The sequence below is a fragment of the Rhea pennata genome, chromosome 15 (assembly GCF_028389875.1).
Source record: "Rhea pennata isolate bPtePen1 chromosome 15, bPtePen1.pri, whole genome shotgun sequence".
NCBI lineage: Eukaryota > Metazoa > Chordata > Aves > Rheiformes > Rheidae > Rhea > Rhea pennata.
In genome coordinates, this window is record NC_084677.1 from 13304464 (window position 1) to 13326677 (window position 22214).

Here is a 22214-nt window from a genome sequence, read left to right on the forward strand (position 1 = left end):
TTCAACCTCTCAAATGACAGTGCTAGTGCAAACTTAAAGATAAGACAACATTTTATCAAGCATGTGATTAAACTCACGTAAGTGTCTTTACATAACCAGACAAGAAAGTTTTGGGGCCATTACCACCTGTTAGTTTAGTAAATTAGTTTTCCTGGGCTCTACATTCAGCAGAAAGAGAGGTTTCCTCAGAGCTCACATCTCTGGATTGGCCACAGATGGATTTAGCAAAATATGCCATCAGACACAGGAACTTGGATGGTACAAATGCCTCTCTCTGCAGCTAGCTCAAGTCCACCTTCTCGTGAGACTCTTAAACTGTCAGTGTGTGTTCTCCACACTGAACATCAGGAGATTTCAGTAGTTTTATTTAAGCTGTTTTATCTGTTTTGATACAGCAAACAGTCTCTACCACGCATTCCTCACTCTTCCAAATCATGCTACGTTGCCATTTCAACGCACTATTCACTACTTGGGCCCTGCTCAGAACAGATCATTTTTCTAAGCCTCCAAAGTTTTAAGTGTTTCTGCAAACAGCAGTAAAGCCTAATGAAAACTCTCCAGCATTCCTAAGTTGTAAGCAAATGACTTTATTCCATTATACCAAGCCAAAAAGAATAAAGACTAACAAGGAGCAAGGGAAATATTAAACAGAGCACACTGTCATGAGTGTAGAAAGTCACTTATCCTTATGCATCATCATCCAGAATATTGGAGGCCAGCTGTAGAGCGCCTTCACTGTAGAACGTGGTAGAGACTTTTGTTCACTCATGCACAGATTAGAATGATTTTCAAAATAAAAATATGATGCAACTTCATTTAAAGCTAAAGCTAAACTAAGCTAAACAAAGCTAAACTAGACTCAGAAAAACGATGCCGGGTTTGTATTTTTATAGCTAGCTCATCTGAAAAAGAAGGCAAAGCAAGAGATTAGAGAAATATTCAATCCAAAACCGAAACACTTGGGCAACACTGAACTGAATTCAGAAATTAAGTTCCTCAATCTTTTGCTACCACAGGTCCAAGGACAATCTGGAACACAGAACAACCAGCTCTGCAGCTTGAATCCAGCATTACTAAGCACAAGAATAGCCCATGGAAGGAAAAAAAGGCTAAAATCAGAAAAACAGAACAAAAAGAACCTTACATAAGACTTAGGGCGAATATACAAAGCAAAAGGTGAGTAAAGAAGACCTGTAGGTGGGACAGCAGCAGAATACAGTTCTTTCCAACAACTCTTTCCTCTATCCAAGATATAAACTCAGGGTTCCCATCTCCAAAGCCCTAAATGCCATTAGCCCAAGTAAAATCACACAAATCAGAGCAGCTGCAGACTCAAAGTACTCATAAGACAAGAACTCAGAGTCCGTAAATTTACTCATATGCCCCCACTTGACCTATCCTGCCTTAAACCACTAACAGTTATTGCTACAGGCCAGGCCAAGACAAGCATCCAAGAGCATGGGGTGAATGCACAGCAACCTCCCGTGAACGCCTCCACCTGCAAGTACTGCTGCCTCCCACTCCCCAACCAACATCTGTGATAAGAAATTATTGGAGGGGAGAAAAGGAACTGTCTAGGCCTGCAAAGCCTCCTTTACTGTGTACTAGGAAGGTAATGCATATCCTACATGCATGTAAACATGGGAATTTTTGTACAATCAACATTATTAAATCAACAGCAGCTGAACAGCAAGCAGAAAAGGCTTTACTTAATACCACAGTCAGGAGAACCTCATGTTCAGCACTAAACTTCTGCTGCTATTTACTCTGGAGAAAAGGCTAGAAGGTTAATAAACAGGCCCTGGTCATGCATGTTTAAAAATAACAATAAAAGACATTAAAACTAAAGCCAAACAGACTCCCACCAACACTTCACTAAGTAGGAAAATTTCTCGGTGAAGGTATTAAACATGCCAAGGTCTTTTTATTCAGCTGCCAGGTCTCAGCAGCCCCCTCTGCTGTGGTCTGCAGACCACAACAGTGCTGCAAACCTGGGAACTAGAAAAGGACAAACTGTCACCTTAAAGTATGGTCAGAAAGCACAGTCACATTAAGCAGTCTTGGTTTCAAAAAGTCCTTTTCACTGCAGAACATGGAATCAAGGGAAACAACTTCTGTGGGAATTTTTCCCATCACTCCATGTACACCAAGGGAGATGAGCTGGCAAATTCCAGGGAAGAAAAAGAACTATTTAAGTTAGAGGACAATGGAGGTGCGGGAACAAGTTTCCACATTTAGCTTGAGAATGAGAAGACCGTTTCACGCCATTAGAGCAGCGAAGCTCTGGAACAGCTTTCTAGTAGGAGGTAGTGGGGGCAAAAGAGAGAATGAGTTACAAGACAGAGCCCCATCATTTCATGGGGGGGATTAGAAGATGTCATTGCATAAGACAGAAAGAGACAGGACCCGATGACTCAGTCAGTTCTCTTCTAAATCTGTGTTTTTAGGACCGGTGATTAGATAGTGGATGGAGAGGTTTAAAGATCAAATCTTTTCAATACCCTCCTTAATCCAGAACAAATCAAGCAATCCCCTGCATACATGTATTTTCCTGTAATCACCACTATTTCATGAAGTCAACAGAATGAAATAGCTTCACTTACTTTAAAAATAAGATGATGCTGAGCCAGTAGAAAAAGTGTTGGGAACAATCTCAGTTGTACATCTCCTCATAGGCTTTTATATACACTATGGCACCCAAAGGCCAAATACATCCAGCTTCACAACACAAGGGTGCTCTGATGCAAGATTTCCCTCTACTTCTCACCTTCTGCCCTTCGGCTCTTCCTCCATCTCCCCTCCCTTCTGCACCTCACAGACAGAAATTAGTGCTTAACTAATGCTTAACCTTCCTTGAGGGTCCCTATCCCAGTAATCCCCACAAATAATAAAAATGAAAGTGATAAAAACAAGCCAAAGAAAACCACTGCTGGAGGGTCTATCCTGCTTTGACAGGATTCCCACTTCTGTCTTCAGGGCCTCACTGTTGTCCTATGACAACACAGGACATAAGACGATTCTTGCTCAGTGGAAACACAACCCTAAGCCATGGAAAAATGAAGCAGAGAGCAATATGCAAGGTCTTGTTATGCCCTGAGATAACCATCCATCTCATGATGTGAGGAAGGATTGCCCAAGACAAAGAACCACTAAAAAAAAAAAAAAAAAAAAAAAAAAAAAAAAAAAAAAAAAAAATCCTGCCACGTTAGTCTTGAAGAAGAAAGGTTATTCTAATACATCAAGAGCCATTACACATCTGCAATTTGGAAAGATTGCTCAGTTAGCATTTAGGACTGCATTTAACATGCCATCTTCCTTAGTGAAAGCACATCTTTAAAACCACCAAAATAAACATGCTGCAAACCAGCATCTAGGAACTGGACTCCAACATAGAAATGCGTAATGACAGTATCCGACGCCCCAGATAACTTTATTCTAGTGACTTCTGCCTCGTAATTCAGTCTCAAAGGTGCAGCTAATGCAGTTTCATTATTCATCACAGACGAATGGATAGAGCTTTTGCAACTACTTTTCTTCAATTCAAAACAGCCTTTCATTGCAAAACAAAGTTTTGCAAAGATACAATTAATAAAAATTAATTAGAAGCTTTTTAAAAACAGCACAAAACCCTGCAGATGAGAAATTTATCCTCTTTGATCTTTCTCCATTCTGATTTTCAGTCTCTGCTTCAGTGTCCTCCCGCATTCCCAGCTGTCATGGCCAGGGCCCCTGTAAGCCCTTTTGTTATTCCCGAGATACGTCCTCAAAATCTTATCTGTGAGGATTTTTGCCATGCTCCATGCAGATACAAGTACATATATTCTGTGGACAAACCAAGGCAATGGAAATCTTGAATGTGGTAGTCTTGGTTGTGGGACTTGCCCTCAATTAGAATTATTTAAGTAGTAGATTCTGGTCCAGTCCAGTCCAGACAATAAGTAAATTTTGCTTAAATCTCAGCAAGGATCCAGCTGCGAGATGTCTTCCACAATTCTGTGGCGACAAAGTTACCCACACAGTCTAACAGAAAAAGCATTCACTCTCCTGCTGCTCCCTCTCCATCCTAGGGTTTAGATTTTTGCACGGTCACAGCTCAGTCACTGTGATGCTGAGCTGCAGGGTCTTTTGCAGCAGGAACGCACATTTTTGTTACATGACTGTAATACCTTGGACAATTCATTCTTCAATGGCTATGGCTACTGAGCCCCATCAAAATGCCAAAATGGTAACAAAAAAAAGAAACCATTTGACAACAGAAGAGGGGAAAAAAAATGTCCACTGACTGGCTGACTTCTGAAACAAAAATTTCCAGGAGAAAAAGAAAAAACAGCTAGTTTCCAAATACACAGAATTAAAAAGACCAACTACTACACCAATTTTCTCTTATTATATTTCTGACTCATCCTGTTCTTTGTCATCAGTATCCCTTAGCTAAATGGCCATCTCTTATCATCGGCCCTCAATTAGCTGTGGGGTTTCAAGGAAAGGAACACACCCATTTTAGAAGTAATAATAATAAATCAAGGATCCTTATCCCATCTGCACCTGACCAGCAATAGGATGGCACATGACACATGTGGGAAAGGACAAATAGCTCCTGCTTTCCCATCCTCTGTTCATTCCCTCCACCCCTGCTCTTCTTTCATTCTCACTTCATTTTCTCTGCTTCAGTACTTTTCCTGTTTCTAGCTGTCCATTCAATTCCAGCTCTCACTTTTAGCTTTCTGAACATCCCATTTCTTTGATAAGAACATATTTATACGTCATTCTGGAGCTCTCGGGACACCAGTCAGCACAGGGCTGAAGCTCCCATGACCGTGCCCGTCCGTTTGGCCGCTGCAAGCCAAGGGAAGGAGTCCTGTGATCCCTCATCTATATGGGCGTAAGCACGTTTGCAGATGGGAGAAATATCAGCCAAGGGACACACCGCTATTCCCACCCCTTTATTCTGCGCCCACACTAAGAACGGCTGCAGCAATTGCTGTTCTCGTTTACACCAGGATGAATACCAGAATTCAGAGGGAATATTTTATGCATCACCAACAGGCACAAGTTATGTGTCTGTTTTTCAGCTGGGTTTCAAGTAACCCAGGGAATACAGCTGGGGGAGGTATTTCAAGTCTACTGTCACTCCCAGACAGATGAGCACATCACAGTGCCACGAGTAGCATTCATCAAAGAAACTGAAGCAAAGTGATCACTAAAAAAACACCGCTTAAGAACAGAGTTCCAGTCCCAGGGAAATAGCCCTGTGACAGTTCAGAAGAGAGCCTGAATAGTATTAATATAGCACATCTTATGTTACAAAAGATACTGGCCCAAATTCTCCTCTCGAAGTTTCAGATTTACTGAAGACATCTCTGCAAGCAAGCATCACCAAAAGCAAACTACGGCTTTGTTATTTTACAAGCCCATCTGGAGTCTTTAACAACAACCATCTTTTCCCCAGCATGAGCTACTTCACTGACCTACAGCTTCATCCTGATCCTGCTGCTGCTGAGAAACTTCCCACTTTGCGGAGGGGCTTTACATTACACACAGCACAAGGAAGAATTATCCCACTGATCTGAACGGCCCCGGCTTGTAAGGTCTCCTCCAGAGAGGAGCAATTTAAGGAGACACCTATTCAGCGAGCCCCAGCTGTGCTCGGCAAGGTAAGTACAAGGTGGGTTGTTGCAGTTACACAGCAGCAGCCGCCAGCAGAGGGGTGGAAGCAGGCAGGGCTGCACCGTGCTGCAAAGCCGTTCACGCTGTTCAGAAAGCGCTTTGTCCTCTCTAGCCAGATACTGGGGGACACAACACATCTGAAGATCAACAGCATTTTTCCAAATTGCAGATCAGGATTATAAACCCATTGGCAACAGTGCAAGCTGCGTGGTAGTATTCCACAGACACTGAAATTCCAAAGAAATCCATAACACACACAGAAATTAATAAGGTTCTGCTGAAGTTTTTTGTTTTTTAAACCAACAGAACGAGATGAAAAAGGACATCCCTTCTCTGCATCTCTTTTAGAAGCATCCTGCTCAAGCTAATACAAATTTTTAGTGTCTTCTGTGAGGTGATTAGAAAAAAGAAAAGTTAGTTGTTATGCAAATCTGTAAGATTTTTCTCAAAAGTAAGTCCCATAACATCATGCAGACCAGATCATCGCTTTGCTCCACAAGCCTTAGGCTTTCCTGTGATCACACCTGGACCCCAACAATTCACCCATGCAAAGGGCAAGGAAGACATGTCTAGCTCAGATTTTTCTCTCCCTATAACCTCTGTGCATAGCAGGTCTATGGACATTTTAGCACTGTCATCTCCACTGCATTAAGTGGGCAAAGCCTGCAAGCCTGCAGCCTATGGCATGTTGGTCAAAGGTTGACAGGCAGGAAGAGGCATGGCAAAGCATTTGGTTCCCTGAATGTGTTTGCTCACTGGTACAGCAGGAGCAGCAACAAAAGCCATGCTCTGTTTGCAAGGCAACAATAATGAAAAGCGTAAGCGGGCGCCACGTACCCACCCTCGCCGAGCTCCGACGGCCCCGCTCCCTGCCTGCCAAGCACCCACCAGCCACCCGCTCCGTGCCTGGAAACCCGTGCAACTTAATTAAATGTCAGTGTCACCCATGTGGAGGGCTCCGTCTGCACTGCAGATCACACAGGCTCAGAGACCTGCCGGAGTAGCCTGGGATGACATCAGCATTGCCACAGCTGGGAGTGGAGCTGGGCTGCGGGGGCGGAGGGGATACCCTCCCCCCCCTGCCTCGCCTGGGGCTCAGCCTGGGTGCCCTGACGCCGCAAACTCCCCATTGCAACCTCTTCCATGCATCCTGCCCCAGTGCATCCTACCCCACTGCACCCCCTTCCTTGCATCCACCCCAGTGCATCCTGCCCCACTGCACCCCCTTCCATGCACCCTGCCCCAGTGCATCCTCCCCTACTGCACCCCCCTCCTTGCATCCTGCCCCAGTGCATCCTCCCCCACTGCACCCCCCTCCTTGCATCCCGCCCCAGTGCATCCCCCTCCTTGCATCCTCCCCTCTTTGCGTCCCTCCCCCCTGCACAGCCCCCCCACCCCGGGCCGGGCTCCCCCGCGCCCAGGCTCAGGGCCACCCCGCGGCGCGGCCCAGCCCGGGCAGCCCGCTCCCGCCGGGGGAAGGCGGCGCAGCTCCCGCTCCCGCTCCCCCTCCCGGGGCGGCCGCCGCCGCCGCCGCCTCCACCTGCAGGGCGCCGCCCCAGCCGCCCCCTGCCCCCGGCGGCGCCTCTCCCGCCACCCCTCGGCGCCGGCACGGGACGGCCGCGGCCCCGCCGCCCGCGGGACGCCGCCAGCGCGGGCCGCGCCGCGGCGGCAGGTGCGGGTGCAGGTGCGGCCGCCGCCGCCCGCTCCCCGCCGCGCCCTCGCCCGCCCTTACCCGGCGCGGCGCAGTCGGCGCACGCCGCGTTGCCCGGCCGCTGGAGCAGCTCCGCCAGCGCCTTCCTGCTCCTCTCCTTCGCCATGGGGGCGGCGCGGGCGGGCGGGCAGCGCCGGGCTCGCCGCGTCCTCGCTCGGCTCCGCCGCGGCTAAATGAGCTTCATGGCGCGGGGCGGGGGGCGCTGGCGAGGCTGCTCCATGCGGCCGCCGGCTCGCCCCGCGCGCCGTGAACGCCTCCGGCGGGCCACGCCGCCGCGAGCGGCGACGCGCCGGGGCGGTTTCTCCCGAGGGCGCCTCCTCGCCCCGCCGCCGCCGCCGCCGGAGCCGCCCGCCCGCCCGGGCACGGCGCCGGTTCCGCCTCCCGCCAGGCGAGCGCGGGCCGGGCCGCGCCGGGCCCCGGGGGCTCCCTGCGCCGCTCGCCCGCGACCCCCAGCGGCCGCTGGCCCGCGGCGCGCCGCCCCCCGGAGCCCCCTCACGGGCTCGGCTGGGCGGGAGCCGCCATGTCGCGGCGGCGAGGCCGCGGGCCGGGCGCGCCGACACCGGGCCCCGGGGCCGCCTCAGCGCCTTTCGGGGCCCTCGCGACGCCAGCTGCCGGCCGCGGGCCTCCCCGCAGCCCGCTCGCCTCCGGCCGAGCCGCGCGCTGGAGCCGAGGGCCGCGGCCGCTCGCATCTCGGTCGTGCGCCGGGCGAAACGTGTCCCGCGGCCAAGGGCTGGCGACGCGGGGAGCGGCCGGGCAGGGCCTGGCCTCGCGGGCTGTCGTCCCCGTCCCCGGTGGAGCCTCCCTCTCCCACGCGGGTCGCGGCCGCCTGCGACGCTGCTCTGAGCGAGTAACTCACAGTCCAGACGTGGTCGCAGAACCGTTCTTGGCTCCGCGAAGCAAGTCCGCCGGTCAAATCGTCCTTCCAACGTGCCTCGAAAGGTTCGAGGCTTGCGCAGGCGGGAGGAGGAGCTGCATAGCTCCTGGAGAACCTCGCAGCCAAATCGCAGTCCCGATCCTGCAAACGTACGCCGGGTGGCCAGCGCCACCGGTTCCAGCGGAGCGTTGTGTACGGAGAAAATAATGTTCATCTTTAAACAGATGCAAAACCAAGGCCCGGTATGGTTAAAATACTCCCCTCATCTGTAAGGCATTTTCCTAAACGACCTTGCCATTTGTACTGTCAGGGAATTGACTTTAACTGAATATATTTCTGATGGTTTAAAATGACATTAGACTATACCTCACTGGACTGCTGCACAGCGCTTGGGGTTTTCTGTTTTTCTGTGTGTGGGCTAATGGAGACTTGTTCCCATGCTAACCAAAGGCTGAACGTTGGAGCCCCTGTTTCACACAGTCCCGTTACTGTGAATTGCAGCCACGGCATCCAGGCCCTCGTGTGTGGCAAGAAGGTGACTTCTTAAATCTCCTTCTTACCTTCTTAAATCTCCAGATCACTAATGCTTACCTGGACTGACTTCAAACTCCTACTAAGGGAGGGCTCAGACCCAAGCACACAAATAAAACTGGTTCCAGCACAGTGTCTTAGCCCTAATCCTCCAAAAACACCTTATATTCAAGCCTGGGGGACTGCTCGTTAGTGTAAATGCTTACAGGTTCAGCGCTTTACCTAAGTCCAAGTTGGGAGGTTAGGTTTGCATTTGCACTTCAATCACACCACAGCCCTGGTCCTTTGCCTTTTCCAGCACCTGTGTGTGCACTTGCCGAATTCTTTGTGCAATAGCTGTGATATTGCAAGTCATTATGAACTTCCCTGGGGCTCAAGGGAAGGAGGGAGGGAGATTGGCTTTAAAGTCTCTGTTTAGCTTTCCATTAAGTCTTATTGATTCTCTTAATTTTTTGTCTTCTTGGTTGCTAGGCAATCCTTCTCTCCTCTCTGCCTGCTGGAAACCAGGGCTGCAGACAGAAATTTATGTCTTATAAAATCAAATCTAACAGAGCCTTTTGTCAATGATGAGAAGGGAGCGTTTCATAAAGGACAGGCTGAGCAGAGGAGGTGGAGAACAGGGGCCAGAAAGGATCAATCAACAGCTATCCTCATCATTTAGGTCCCATCACAATCACGGAGTTCCCCACACCACCAGTACAGCTGCGCACATCCTACTCCAAACTTCTAATCACGAGCCAAACTGCACATGTGAGTAGAAGGGACATGGAGAGCAAGAGAGAAAAGTTGATGCAGGACCAAATCAGCCAGAATGGAAAATAATTTCTTGTTTAGTGGCAAATCAAGGCCTTGATTCAGAGGTGGGAGCCTCTGCTCAGGCTTGCCCACATGAGGCTGTACCTAAAGGATCCAGCATCCAGGGAAGTCAGTATGAGCTTTTCACCATGTTTTGGAGTAGCCTGCAGGTATGCTTCTTAGGGAGCGTTCAGTGAAGTTGCTCCTATTTCTCCAAAAGTCTCTGGCCAAGCTCTATGGAGACCAGATTGCCTCTGTCAATGCATTGTCCTTGTTGAGATGGTTTCTGTCTCTCCACTGCTGAGTGACTCTTAGTCTGACATAATTCTTTTTACGTATGTAAGTAAATATGTCTGTACATATGCATAAAATAGGTTTGTATGTAAATGCACATACTTTTAACTTGGTCTTTTCTAAATAGCAATTCTGTTGTCTTAGAAACGGACATTATTTATGCAGTCTCCCAAAGTGCTAAGTACGTTGGCAGCCAAGACTGGCTGATGCCTTTGGAAATGCTGGTCTGTAAGGTCAGGGCAAAGAACACTTAAAACCTTCCGGAAATCTTTTCATCATATTTGTGGTAACACCATGAAAACACACAGAGAGAACTATCTTCCAAATTACCTTCTCCTTGCCCCTCCATCTTAGCTAGCTGTTTTCAACCTGGGACTCTATTGTTATGAAAGAGCTGTTTCCACTGTAATTTGGGTAAATTTGCAGCCCCAATCCTGAAATGGCTAAAATCAATGTCACAATTACACAAGTAAAAGGATCTTAAACTCAACCCCTTATGTGACCCCAGAGTGCATTCACAGTGTAACATGGGGAAACATTACAAATTCCGGTGTGCACAGCAAACCCTAACACAAATATCAATAATTCATGCCACTGTAATCGCATACAAGCAAAGCTCTCCGGAGGAGGAGATGTACCAGACTGCATCCCTTATGCTTCCTTAGTGCTGTAGAGAAGGCAGCTCTTACAGCAGGACTTTTGCATGAAAAGCATGGTGTGACCACTCACACCCATGTTGATGCAACTAGTTTCAGTTGAAATATGGTTTTGTGTAAAAAAAAAAAAAAAAAAAGAAAGAAATTGAAGTCATGAAGGTTTTTCCTTAAAAAATTGTATCTGTCCAGTTAAATCCAGACCTGGAAGAAAGGAATGCCAAGGAGCAGAGAGAGCCCAAACCAGGACAGTCATAAACACTCAAATTGAAAATCTGGCATTGACACCAACTTTCGCTACAATTTTAAGCAAATTGCTTTATGGACCCTGTGTGAATTTCTCCTTCTCTGGAGCAGGGAAAAGCACACTTCCCACCTCTGCCTGAATAGGCAGGGTGCCAAAATAACAGACTTAAGTCCTATGCGTACAGAGCTGCTTTGCACCTGCACCGGACCCCAGAGAGGAAAAGGCATTGTGCAACTTTAAAAATGCACTGCCGCGGAATAATTTGCAGATCAAGATGTCACTGCATTTGCATAGTGGCTAACTCTGCTCCAAAACCCATGGTGAGCTCTATTGAAAAAGAGTTTGTTACTCCCATCATTGAATAGCCTTGCAGGTAACATGAGGCACAAGAGACCACAGAATTCCTCTTCACAAGAGAAGAAACAGGGAGAGTGAGGACAGGAAGGAGGAGCAGAGCAAGATCTCTCTGCTCATTTACCTAGATGCTATTTCTCAGACTCCTGTGACCACTGCTGATCACAAACCAGATGATTTGCTTCTGTCCCTCTTCTTCTGCTACGTGCTGGGGCTCAGACTCTCTTGCAACCACACTGCCAGGAAAAGGAAATAGCCCCAACCACTTTTCAGAGTCCATCTGTCATGTGCTCAACAGATCCTTTCTGTTTCTTCTCCCAGCCAGAGGATGCTCTTCCTGCTGCCTGTGCTCTGGCCAGTCTCACTGCAGAAATCAACAGGTTTGGGAATCAGTACTGGGAGGGGCAAGTTCTTCTTCACAGTCACACAGGCTGCTTAGTCTGGCAGGGTAGCTGGGAGCCGAGAGACATTGTAGAGAGCAACCAGGTAATTGATAGCTTCAGGATGCCAGGTATTTGTATTTGTCTGCTTCATAGCACACAGGGAAATCTCAACACAAGAAAGACTCACTGGGACAATCTTGTTGCTATTGTACTGAACCCATTTCATATGCTGTAAAATATGACATAGAAGGGGCAGCTGTGGGAACTGGTGTGGCTCTACAGCAGCTCCCATCCACGAGACTGGGGTTGATTTACACTGCCTGAAAAAGCAGTCCTAATAATGGGATCTTTTCTGTTCTCAGAAAAAAAGATGATGAAATTAGACAAATGAAGTCAATAATTCACCTACACCAGTGTTACACCACTGCTTTAGCATTATTCCTGATTTATGCTAGTGAAAAGAATCAGGCCTGGGGAAGCTCTGTATGGAGAAAGTCAACACATAAATGAAAGGATCCATACATCAGAGGGTATTGGCTCATCCAAGAAAAGTCAGAATGATTATTCAGAGCTGGCCATCATCAGTTCAGTCTGAGTCAGAGACAGCACCAGGACAGATTCGACATGCAAACCACAGGGCAAGCACTTATCAGGGAAATTGCTTTTGCTCAATTCCAATAACGTAATTTCTTCCCGTTCAGCTGCCTCATCCTTCCAGGAACAGCTTGAAGACATTCAAGCAGGAGACTGCAATGCGTGATGTCCTGTTGCAGGATAGAGACTGAGGCAGAGCAAGCAAGCCAATTCCTGTGCATTTAGGAGGACCTGGGAGTCAGTGGCTGCTCCAGCCAGGGACCAAGTGCAAAGAGGATGGATAACAGAGGAGGCTATTGGCAGGACTGTGGGACAGAGAGAAAGAAGCCCAACAGATCACTTCTGGTCTGGAAATCTCTGCAGAGGAGCTCAAGTTCCTCAGAAAGAAGATGGGCCATTTTAAAAGGGCACAGAGGAAAAGAAAAAACTTGCTGCAACTATAGGTCCTATCAGTCAGTCTCACAGCACAAACTGCTGCCTTCAGTTGCCTGTCCAGGCTAGAAATTTGAGACTGCATCACTTTCTGTAACATTGCTCAGCTGTGATTTGAATAAAGCACTTGGCGGAACCAAAGATGTGGTTCTACTCTAGAAAGAGATTAGAAATGATGGCCTGAAGGCTGAACAACTAGAAGGGGCAATTCAGCCTTTCCCCAATTAGTTTTGTCCATAGAAAGTTGAGGACTGTGCCTTACCCTTCCTCTAGCTGCTGATGGGATTGTTTGGAGGTCACTGCAGGCCTCATAAGAGCTCCCACAGGACTGAGATACAGAGCATGCTGTTCACTTATTTGTTTATTTTGATATGCTTTGCCAAAGAAAAATCAGCAAAGAATTAATTAACAGCAATTATTTCTAGCAACAACAGAGCAGCCCTGCTCCAGAAACCATGAAAACAACATCATGAGACCCCTGTGGCCAAAAAGCTTTTACAAACAGGTGCAAAAATAAACAATTTTATAGCAGGCTATAAAAACAGCCCAAGCCAGGTTGGAGAATGGCAGGGGAGAGACAGACAGAACAGCCATTTCGGTGGTTGTCTGAGCTGAAGCAGCAGCCCAGGTGACTCTGGCAAAGAGCTTTAATAAACTAACCAGCCCTGAGCAGAGGCACCAACCTGATTCAAAGAACCAGCAGAGCCCAGTTATTGCTGTACTAGCAGGTTTACTACATCAGTCACTCCGTATTATTAGTGCTGCTAAAATGATTTACTGTTTAAGCTAGTCCAACCTACTAGGGCTGTGATGTAAAGTACTAGCCAGCTCCAGTTTCAATGATAAACATCAACTCCTTGCTTATTATTTGCTAAAATAAGCCTTCAGCTGAGACATCTCTCTGCTCCAGTGAGTCCTTCCTTCTAGCTGGCACCACACCTGCAAGTCTCCTGGGGTGAATGCTGAAAAGCTGCAGGTAGATGTTCCCAACACACACTCATTTTTCACCCACCTGGTTCTTTTTCAGGAGACAGTGATGAACTCAGTGATTCTCTCCTTTCAACTTGCACATCTCATATAGACCTGATTCTAGTTCTCGCTCTGTCCTGCATGTGCACACACTGATCATCTCCCCTGTGAGGAGACCAGGGTGTGTATCCTTCCAGAGATGTTCAGCTCCATCTGCATGCTGGGTCGTAGTAAGTGGCATTGGACACTCGCTGGATTCTGCAACACAGACAGTTTAGGGAGGAGACCGAAAAAAACACGCTCCACTCATCTGCACCATTCACACTGATGTCTCTGCACACAGATTATTAACACCAGATTTGTGGCATCACTTGTGCTGTTCCATCTAGATATGTGGCCTGGACCCAGTACATGTATAGCTGTAGATTAGACACAAATTAAATGAGGAGAGGGAGCAGGATGGAGTAGTGCTGCCAGCTGTGGGCACACACTGATGCTGCCTTAGCAACCACTGTAGGTATGTACACCTGCATACGCACTGGAGACAGCAAACAGCAGGAAAAGCCCTGCGCTCCTGAGAACACGCGCTCCGTGGTGGATGGATTGCAGCAATGGCTGGTGAACATGGGGGGTTAGAACAGCATGCAACACCTGTGGGTCAAAGTCTGCAGCAGTGGAACTCCTAAATCCAACCTAAGGAGCAAAAGTCTAAGTGGTTTCCTAATAACCCAGCAATGAAAGCAACCAGCCTTATTCCACCCTAGGGATTTCCCATTTGGTAGTTGTTCATGGGCATGTGAAGGCTAATTTATCAATGAGGATTTTTTCCCTATTTGGCTCAGCATCTTGAGCTACTTACAATTTTTTTCAGCAGTGACCTGATCTGCAGCTTCTGTACGATTCCTGAGTAGTAAAAGAGGATTGAGCTCAGGGGAGGTTTGCTGCTGGCTGGGAAGAAAACCCTGGCTCTTGTCAATAGTGAGTTTATGGCAGCAAGATCTTGCCCCAAAACTGCATCCTCTGTCAGCAGAGGATCAAAGGATTTGAGTGCAGACTGAATCCATGCAGGAGCCTAGATTATTGTGTGGGCTCTGTAAACCCTGCTCTTCTAGAGTAAGCTAGGATTCAACATTAGATGCTGCTGAGTGCTGGCAGGGTTTGAAGCGGGCTGCAGCACACAGCATCATGCCAAATCCTCAGGGCTGTCCTGGAGTCCCACAGTCTCTGGGCTTGCATTCTCATGCCTTGTCCACCAAGAGGGGATTCAGTGCCTCCAAAGCTTGCTGAAACTCAGGACAGTTTGATGACAGGTAAACGTAGATTGAGCAATCGAAACAGGGCCTGATGTCCTTCCAGAGCAGTTCCTCCCAGGCGGCTGTCTTCCCACAGGCTACCCTTGATCAGCAGTTTTGCAGACAAGACCAGAATCAGGTTTTATTAGCAGGTTTTTGCTGAATGCAGCTTGCTAGCATTAGGGAAATCCAGGAACTGGAGCTGTCAACTCCAAGAACGTTACCAAAACAAAGGACTTCGATGCCCAAAGGGTTTGCAGAGGCAGCCTCCACTGCTAGCTTTTAAAATTTGAGATAAAATTAAAGGCTTTAATCATTCTGGGTAGTTTCCTTAATAGTTTTAGCACCACTCTGCTCTCTTTTTGCAGTTTCCACCACTGCTGCTACCAGAATTTGTTGTAACAGCAGGTAAGTATCTGTAATAGTGAGTAGTTTAAGTTACTGGTCACTACCCACCAGCAGGACACACAGCTGGATGGACCATGCTATCCCTCCTACATTGTTGGGAACCTGCCTTACTCAGCATGGAAAAAAGACTGCTTGTGTCACACACGTATGCCACCAGAGCTAGGGAGGCACGGAACAGTAAAGCCTGGATTCAGCCCACCACATGTTTGGCATCTGAACTATTTTACACCCACAGAGCTGACTGTGGCCTTTGCTAGGTTATATGGTGAATACCAGGGTGCATCTTTCCCCAGCCAGCCAAACCAGGCAGGAATCAGCAAGCAAGAGATTGATACATCTCTTGGAAGTATCTCAGGATCTCCCAGGCAGGTATAACAACCTCATAGTGAAACAGTGCAGTGTTAGAGAGTGCACGACCACCAGAGTCCCTAGAAAGAGTAATTATTTATTTTTATTTTTTTTTTGTCACCGTTGGTCCCAGGAAATGAAAATGCACTGAGGTTCATCAAGACCTCCGCACACATGTATTGTAATTGTAGGTCACTTTGTATGGAATTGTTATTTCCAGCAGTGATCAGTTTTGCATTTCAGGCCATATGGCACCATCTTTCCAGAAGGAAAGCATTTTGTCTTGAAATCTGCAAACTAGAAAATCTGTTGCATCCTGACGGAAATGCAGCACTGCCAGTTATACACAGAAGCAGAATCATTAAAAGTTAAAAAAATAATGAAAACACTGGGAGACGTTTAATCAGACATCCAATTTCCATTGAAACACCCTAGAATGGAAATAGACCCTTGCATGTGCCTTTCCAAACAGTCTGTCTTTTCTTAATCTGAGCTAAAGAAGCTGAGTTATGGGAAGTCTCGTACAAAATTACCCCGTTAAGCTTAGCAGGAGTAGATACTTTGGAAGGGATGTTCCCCAGGTAGAAAAGTAACTAAAACCCTTTGAGGTCATGGACATAGCACCAGAAACAATAGCGCTCTTTTGTATTAGCAAAAGCATCATTCCTTTCCCAGGAATCGCAGATGAGAAATGCAGAAACACACTGCTCTCCAGTGGAACCAGCACACCCGAGACACTCTTCAGAATGTATTCAGAGCGTGAAGTGATGCCACGGATGCTTTTTCTTTGGGAGGGCAGGCTGTTCCTTCTCCCACAGCCTGGCTGTAGTATTGCCTCATCCACAACTGTTTCAGTGCAATACCACAGGTTTAGTTCCAGCAGCTGGAACAGGAACAGTAGTTTACTGGAAACATTGCAATACCTTCCATCACTCTCCAAGTCTGCTCAGAGCAGAGTGAGATGATAAGTGGGTGAAACTGCAAGTAGTGCCCTAACCAGCCTAGTTCCCTCCCACTATTAGCACTAATTGAGCCAAACCTACAAAAGCAGCAGTATGTGAAAGATATTTTGATTGCTGCCACAAAGGGCAATTAATTGCCAGCAAAGACAGGCAACTGTCTTTGAACCAAGTGGGTTTTGCTCGCCATTAGTATTATGCTCAGCTGCAAGGACTTTTGTCAAACCATGCCAAACCATGCCAAATGTTCGCTTTACGGGTGCTGATAGACACAACCCTTTTGCTATGCCAGATATTACACTTCTGGGGGGCAAATACACCAATAGCAGCAAGATCACAATAACAATCCTTCCTAGGCATAGGGGCATGGGCACATTGTATTCACACAAAGGACTTTGGATCCTGGCCCGTTTCCAGAGCAATCACAGGACACTCTCTTTGCACAGGCTTTTTCATGAAAGAACCTTCAGAGCCCCAGAAACATTTATTGAACTCTTCCTTCCTTGCTCTGCAGGTCATTGCCACTGTATGGAGACAGATGCCAAGAGCTCAAGGTCTCCCAGGAAGACATAACTGGGGCTGGCTTACAGCAGTGTTCTTTCTGTAAATAACTACAGCAATCAAGGTTAAGTTCTCTCTATTTCAGTTGACTCGAATGGAAACAAAGGGAGAACGTATAGGTAAAGCGCTCCAAAGTGCTTTACCTGGAGCTGACCTGGAGCCCTCTGGGGACTCCCTGGGACAGGAGCCCAAGCAGCAGAGTATCTAGAGTTACTATGTGAATGATGCTAGGCTGAAGTAAGTTTACAGGAAAGGCTGCAGCCCTCTAACTCACTGATTTCTATTACTGTGTTAACAGCTTCCATAGATCTTCATTCCAATACAGTAAACGTTTCCTCCTGCTTCAGGCTCTCTTCCACACCTGTGCAATTACATCTAGGCAGGCAATGTGTATATTCATACTAGCTGAACCATGTTTTACAATTGTTTGCATTTTTCCAGCTCCCAGAGTCTGTCAGCAGGTGGTGCTTCATGGCAGCCTTTGGGCAGACAGAGCTGGTGCAGGCAGGCACACACACATTTCTTACATGGAGATTAATGTGCTTCTGTGGGATTCTCTGTGCTCCTGGTGCCACACACAGCAGAGCAGCTCAGTAACTCCAAACAACTACATGAAGAAATTCGTAACCCTGACAAACTGCCTTTCCCCCACCACCCATGCCCTGAGCCTCAGCTCAGCTTTTCTGGAATATACACTTACTCCCCTCTTGGTGCCAAGCTTCTGGAGTGCTTCTGTTCCTCTTAGCTATGAGAACAGGCAAGATTAACTATGAATTTATAAGTTTCCTTTGGCTTTGGTGTTATTGTAAAGCACAAATGTGGGTCTCACAAGCAAAGCTGAAATAAAACTATTTTAAATGCTAAAGTTTTAAATAATGGCCTGTATTTCCACTGAAATACAATGAAGAGCCTTCCAGGAACTTCTGTTCCTCCAAATGACTTTGGATTGTACAGACTTGTCCCATAGAGCAAGTTGGGAAGACTGTTTGACTCCAGGCTCTGTACTGATTAATGACCTGTTTTCCCACTTCTCAGTGCATTAGATTTCAATCAAGATCAATTGATGGCCCTCACCAGCTTTGAACTCACCTTACAGCTCCTCTGAAAGTACCATCTTTTCCAGCTAATATCTTACAGCCAGGAAATACATACCTCTGCCAACTCCCTGAGTTTCCAACCATCGACTCATAGCCCTTGGTCTTGTCCTGACACGAAAGGGACAGTGCTGCTGAGCTGACTCATTCTGCTGGGGAGGCAGGATGAAATGTAACCATAGATCAGAACCAGGATAATGAATTATCTTCTAAGGGCTGGTAAAAGGTGCAAAATTCTCACTGCAGCCCCCTTTTGGGGCAGCAGTTATTACTTCTGCAGTTATCACGGGAGGCATGAAGGGTGCTCTGCCCCCTTTGGTGGCAGGTCCCCATTGACTCTATCAGCAAAAAGTCTATGGGAGGGCTCCAGGCCTACATGTAGCTGAGCACTGCTTTCTTGGGCATGCCAAGTTTTTGAAACCAATTCTGGGCCCATGATCACTCCAGCAACTGGTCCAAAATTTGGGCCTTGGCCACTGTGGACAGAGAGAGTCTCTAGCGGCTCCCTCCCTGTGTGTAATCTGAGACAACAAATTTAAGCAGCAACCATCCCTGCAGCTCAGCAGTCACAATTCAACCACCTCAGACTTCAGAAATGTTATTTCTTTTACTTTATAATAATCTGAATGATATCAGTGGTAACAACTGCATTAGGGAAAAAAAAACATACCTCTAAATCATGAAGCAACTGGTCTAATTGCAGGGTAAGATCCAAGAGATAACTACTATTGAGAATAGTCTGGATTATTCCACCACCACTGGTGGCTTCTTTTATGGCCACATGCGAGTCACTTTACCTTGTAATATTCAGGGAGCATGGAAGCATGAAATTTGATTTCTTTCTTCTGAAGATACAGGAGATTATTTTAATAATTCTTATTCACTATCACTGAAAAAAAGATCTTGTTCATTAGTTTAATACAAAGTCTTTTAATATCTGTTTCAGCAATAAAATCTCTGCTTTCTTTTCTATAAATGTACTAATCTCACCTAAGGATTTAATTTAAACAGTAGAATGAAGTAGAACAAATATATGCAGTAGCAAGTGAACATTCTTTTCAAATAGAAACTCACTCTGAACCATCTACAGTCTGTTCAATCAGATTAGACCTGAGCAACAATTTAAGTTCCAGCTCCACCCATCTGCATGAAGAGTAGAAAACATTCTTGTACCCATTCCTAGATCTCTGTATGAACAGAGACTTGTACGAAAACAGAGCAAACGAAAGTAGTAGCAGACAGCAGGAAAGACATATTAAAGAGAGAACACTAATTAAAGAGAAAACGCAAGAGTATTGTTTGGTATGAACAAGTTTATCCGTATCTGCAGGCCTCTGTGAAGCTTCCAGTTCAAGAGCCTGCTCCACAGAAGTGATCCAATAGATTAAAAAAATAAAAGGGGGAGGGGAGATATACAGTGGAAGATACAGTTAGAAGATCTTCAGATTTACTGTCTGCTCAAAACACATTTCCAGAGGGCTATCTAATAGGCCAAATTATTTTGGCTCGAGCTCAGTACTTGAGAGACTCATTTGCATTAGAGCATGAGAAGGGAATGCTGCTGCTTCTGCTAATTCACAGTAAATTCTGCAAACACCTGTCATGGATCTTAAAGACACACTCAGACTTGATTGAAAATCTGCTGTACAGTCACTCCATTACTTTAACAAAGCAAGGGCCCCAGCTGATGTCTTTTGAAATGAAATACATTTCCCAGATACCTAACTTCTGATCTATCCTGTTTTTAAAATACAAAGTGTTTGTTTTTAAAAGAATTAGTCATTTCAGGAGAAGGGTCTATTTAGATCTATACTTCACTCAGTACACAAATAAACACTGTTCCTGTCTCCATGCCAATTTCACCATTAGGATATGAAAAAGAACATACAGTAGCTTAGGCAAAGAGAAATGTTGGAGAAATGAAGAAATCTGCCTTGAAAGATTAGTTAAGTGATGAAAGAGTTGGATAAACATTGTTGGCATTGTAAACAAAAACAAAATCCTTGTCTTACGGGTATCTAAAACAAGGAATAATCTCCAAGTAATGAAGAAGGTGAAGATATGAGAGGGAGTAAAAAAAAGAATCAGGACCCAAGTGTTTTGTGTATCAGAATGAGAAGGATGTCTTCCTAAAGAAGGGGATTACTACTAGTATTAATTAAAAACATTTTGTGGATTACTACTAGTATTAATTAAAAACATTTTGTAAGTACCACACTAGTTTTATCTCCAACTAACGAGTAGCTGCTCTAAGCACGTTAGCAATACTCACACAAAACTAACCTCAAGTTTCAGATCTACACAATAAAGTTTTAGGTTTTTTTAAAAATAAAACTTTATTTTTCATACAGAGACATGAGTTCTTTTGTCAGAGAACACCTCAAGCAACAACAGTTTTCTCATGTGCAAAATAATCTTACAGATCTTTAAGGCCAGACTAGAGAAATATTAAAAAAAAAAAAAAAAAAGGGACAGAAAAAGTTAAATACATCAGAAGCAAAGTCAACAACTGCAGCACTTCTACTCATTCCAAAAAATCTTATATTTGGAAAGAGAATTCTGGAAAAATAGTTCATTTGGGAAGCACTTCCTATTCCAAAATGAACAGAGGATACAATATGTACTATGTAAGAGTTATGCTTTCCATACAAGAGAAGTTTTCTTGTCTTCATTACAGCTTTTCAGGTTTTGCTTCTGATTTCTCATCTATCAGGTCTTTAAATCCCAATTTTTCCAGTGGTTCATTAGCCATAAGTTGCCTGAGGTAAAACAGTAAAAAATGCATTTTACAGAACATAGTTCACGACCAAGACAGTAATACCCTTCTCCAATTTGCTTACTTACTACTTACCATAAAGAAATGCAAGACTACCATAAAGAGTAAGTGCCACTTAGCAAAGCCTCAAAAACTTAAGCTTTGGAAAAGCTACATTTAGTTTTTTTTTTCCTTACCAAGTGCCTCTCCAGTTAAATGTAATAAATTCTGATATTAGGTGTTTAACAACAATTCTCTCAGAAAAATTATTCTTTCTTATGTTTAATTAGCAGAGCGTGCAAGATCCTCCTAAAAGCCTACCTGAATCACACACCATGTTTCTAAGGGAATGTGGCTGACAACATTAGCTACGCTATCTTACTTCGCTGTGGCAACTTCCTAACTCTTTTGATTTGCAGCCTTCCTTGCTACAAGCCCATGCAAAGCCTGCGAGTGTCCCTGTGTTCACACGCTCCCTGGTTTTGCCAGGGGGCTTCCTGACTCACCCCGGCGTATAAAGCACTGCGGGGGTGGGAACCCCCCCAAAACCCCCACCTTTTCCAGGGGAACTCGGGAACAGCGTAGCGTTTGGAGCTGCAAGCACCGCTGCTGCCCCCCCCCCCCCCCCCCCGGCACTCGCCTCTCCATGCGGCACTGCAGGTAGGCCATGGCGCGGGGGCGGCAGGCGCTGCTCTCGGAGCCGCTCTGGCGCAGGCACTCCAGGAACTGCTCCTTGAAGGCGCCGCACTCCCCTGCAAGAGAGGCGAGGCCGCGCTACCGCCGGCCTGGGCCTGGGCCCGAGCCCGAGCCCGAGCCCGCCGCGCCGGCCCGGCCGCGTCGCCATGGAGACCTGAGGCCGGCAGCGGGGGTGGGGGAGAAGGGCCCTGGCCGGCGCTAGGCCGCGGGGAGGCGAGGGCCGCTGTTACCGCCGCGCCGCACCGAAGTGGTCCAGCGGGAAGGCGCCCTTGTCCGGCGGCCGCGGCTTGAAGCTCTTGCTGCCGAAGTTCATCGCCGTGGACATGTTGCCGACCTCGGCGGAGCGCCCCTGCCGCCTGCGAGCCGAGCGCCGAACCAGGCCGGGCCCGCGAGCGCCGAGAGCATCGAACGCGAGCGGCCCGGCCCCGCCCGCCATGCTGCACGTGACCGTTGCCACTCCGAAAGGGGCGTGGCCACGCCGCGAGGGAGCTAGCGTCGGTGTTGCTACGGTAACCGGATAGCCGCGCTCCCCGGGGAGCGTCCGCCAGGGGGCGTGGCGTCTCCACGGCAACTCTCCAGGGCGTCGGGGGAAAGAGC

The 22214-nt window shown here is 46.9% G+C and overlaps 2 protein-coding genes across 4 annotated transcripts in view; both read right to left on the bottom strand.

Moving 5' to 3' along the window:
• ADAP1 (ArfGAP with dual PH domains 1) overlaps positions 1-7536 on the bottom strand; it is a 75373-nt gene extending 67837 nt beyond the window's left edge. For all 3 annotated transcript variants that reach the window (XR_009959964.1, XR_009959965.1, XM_062588144.1), the window contains exon 1: positions 7400-7536. Coding sequence is in view for 1 of the 3 variants with exons in the window: in XM_062588144.1 (XP_062444128.1) it covers positions 7400-7484 (85 nt within the window). In the remaining 2 variants the exon portion in view is untranslated. The remainder of the gene's footprint in view (positions 1-7399) is intronic.
• Positions 7537-20476: 12940 nt separating this feature from the next.
• LOC134147258 (cytochrome c oxidase assembly protein COX19) lies at positions 20477-21982 on the bottom strand. Its single transcript, XM_062588231.1, has 3 exons — positions 21861-21982; positions 21562-21673; positions 20477-20925 (listed from the first exon to the last, which is right to left on the bottom strand). The coding sequence occupies exons 1-3, from the start codon at positions 21940-21942 to the stop codon at positions 20838-20840; spliced, it is 282 nt and encodes a 93-aa protein (XP_062444215.1). The 5' UTR covers positions 21943-21982; the 3' UTR covers positions 20477-20837.
• Positions 21983-22214: the final 232 nt, after the last annotated feature.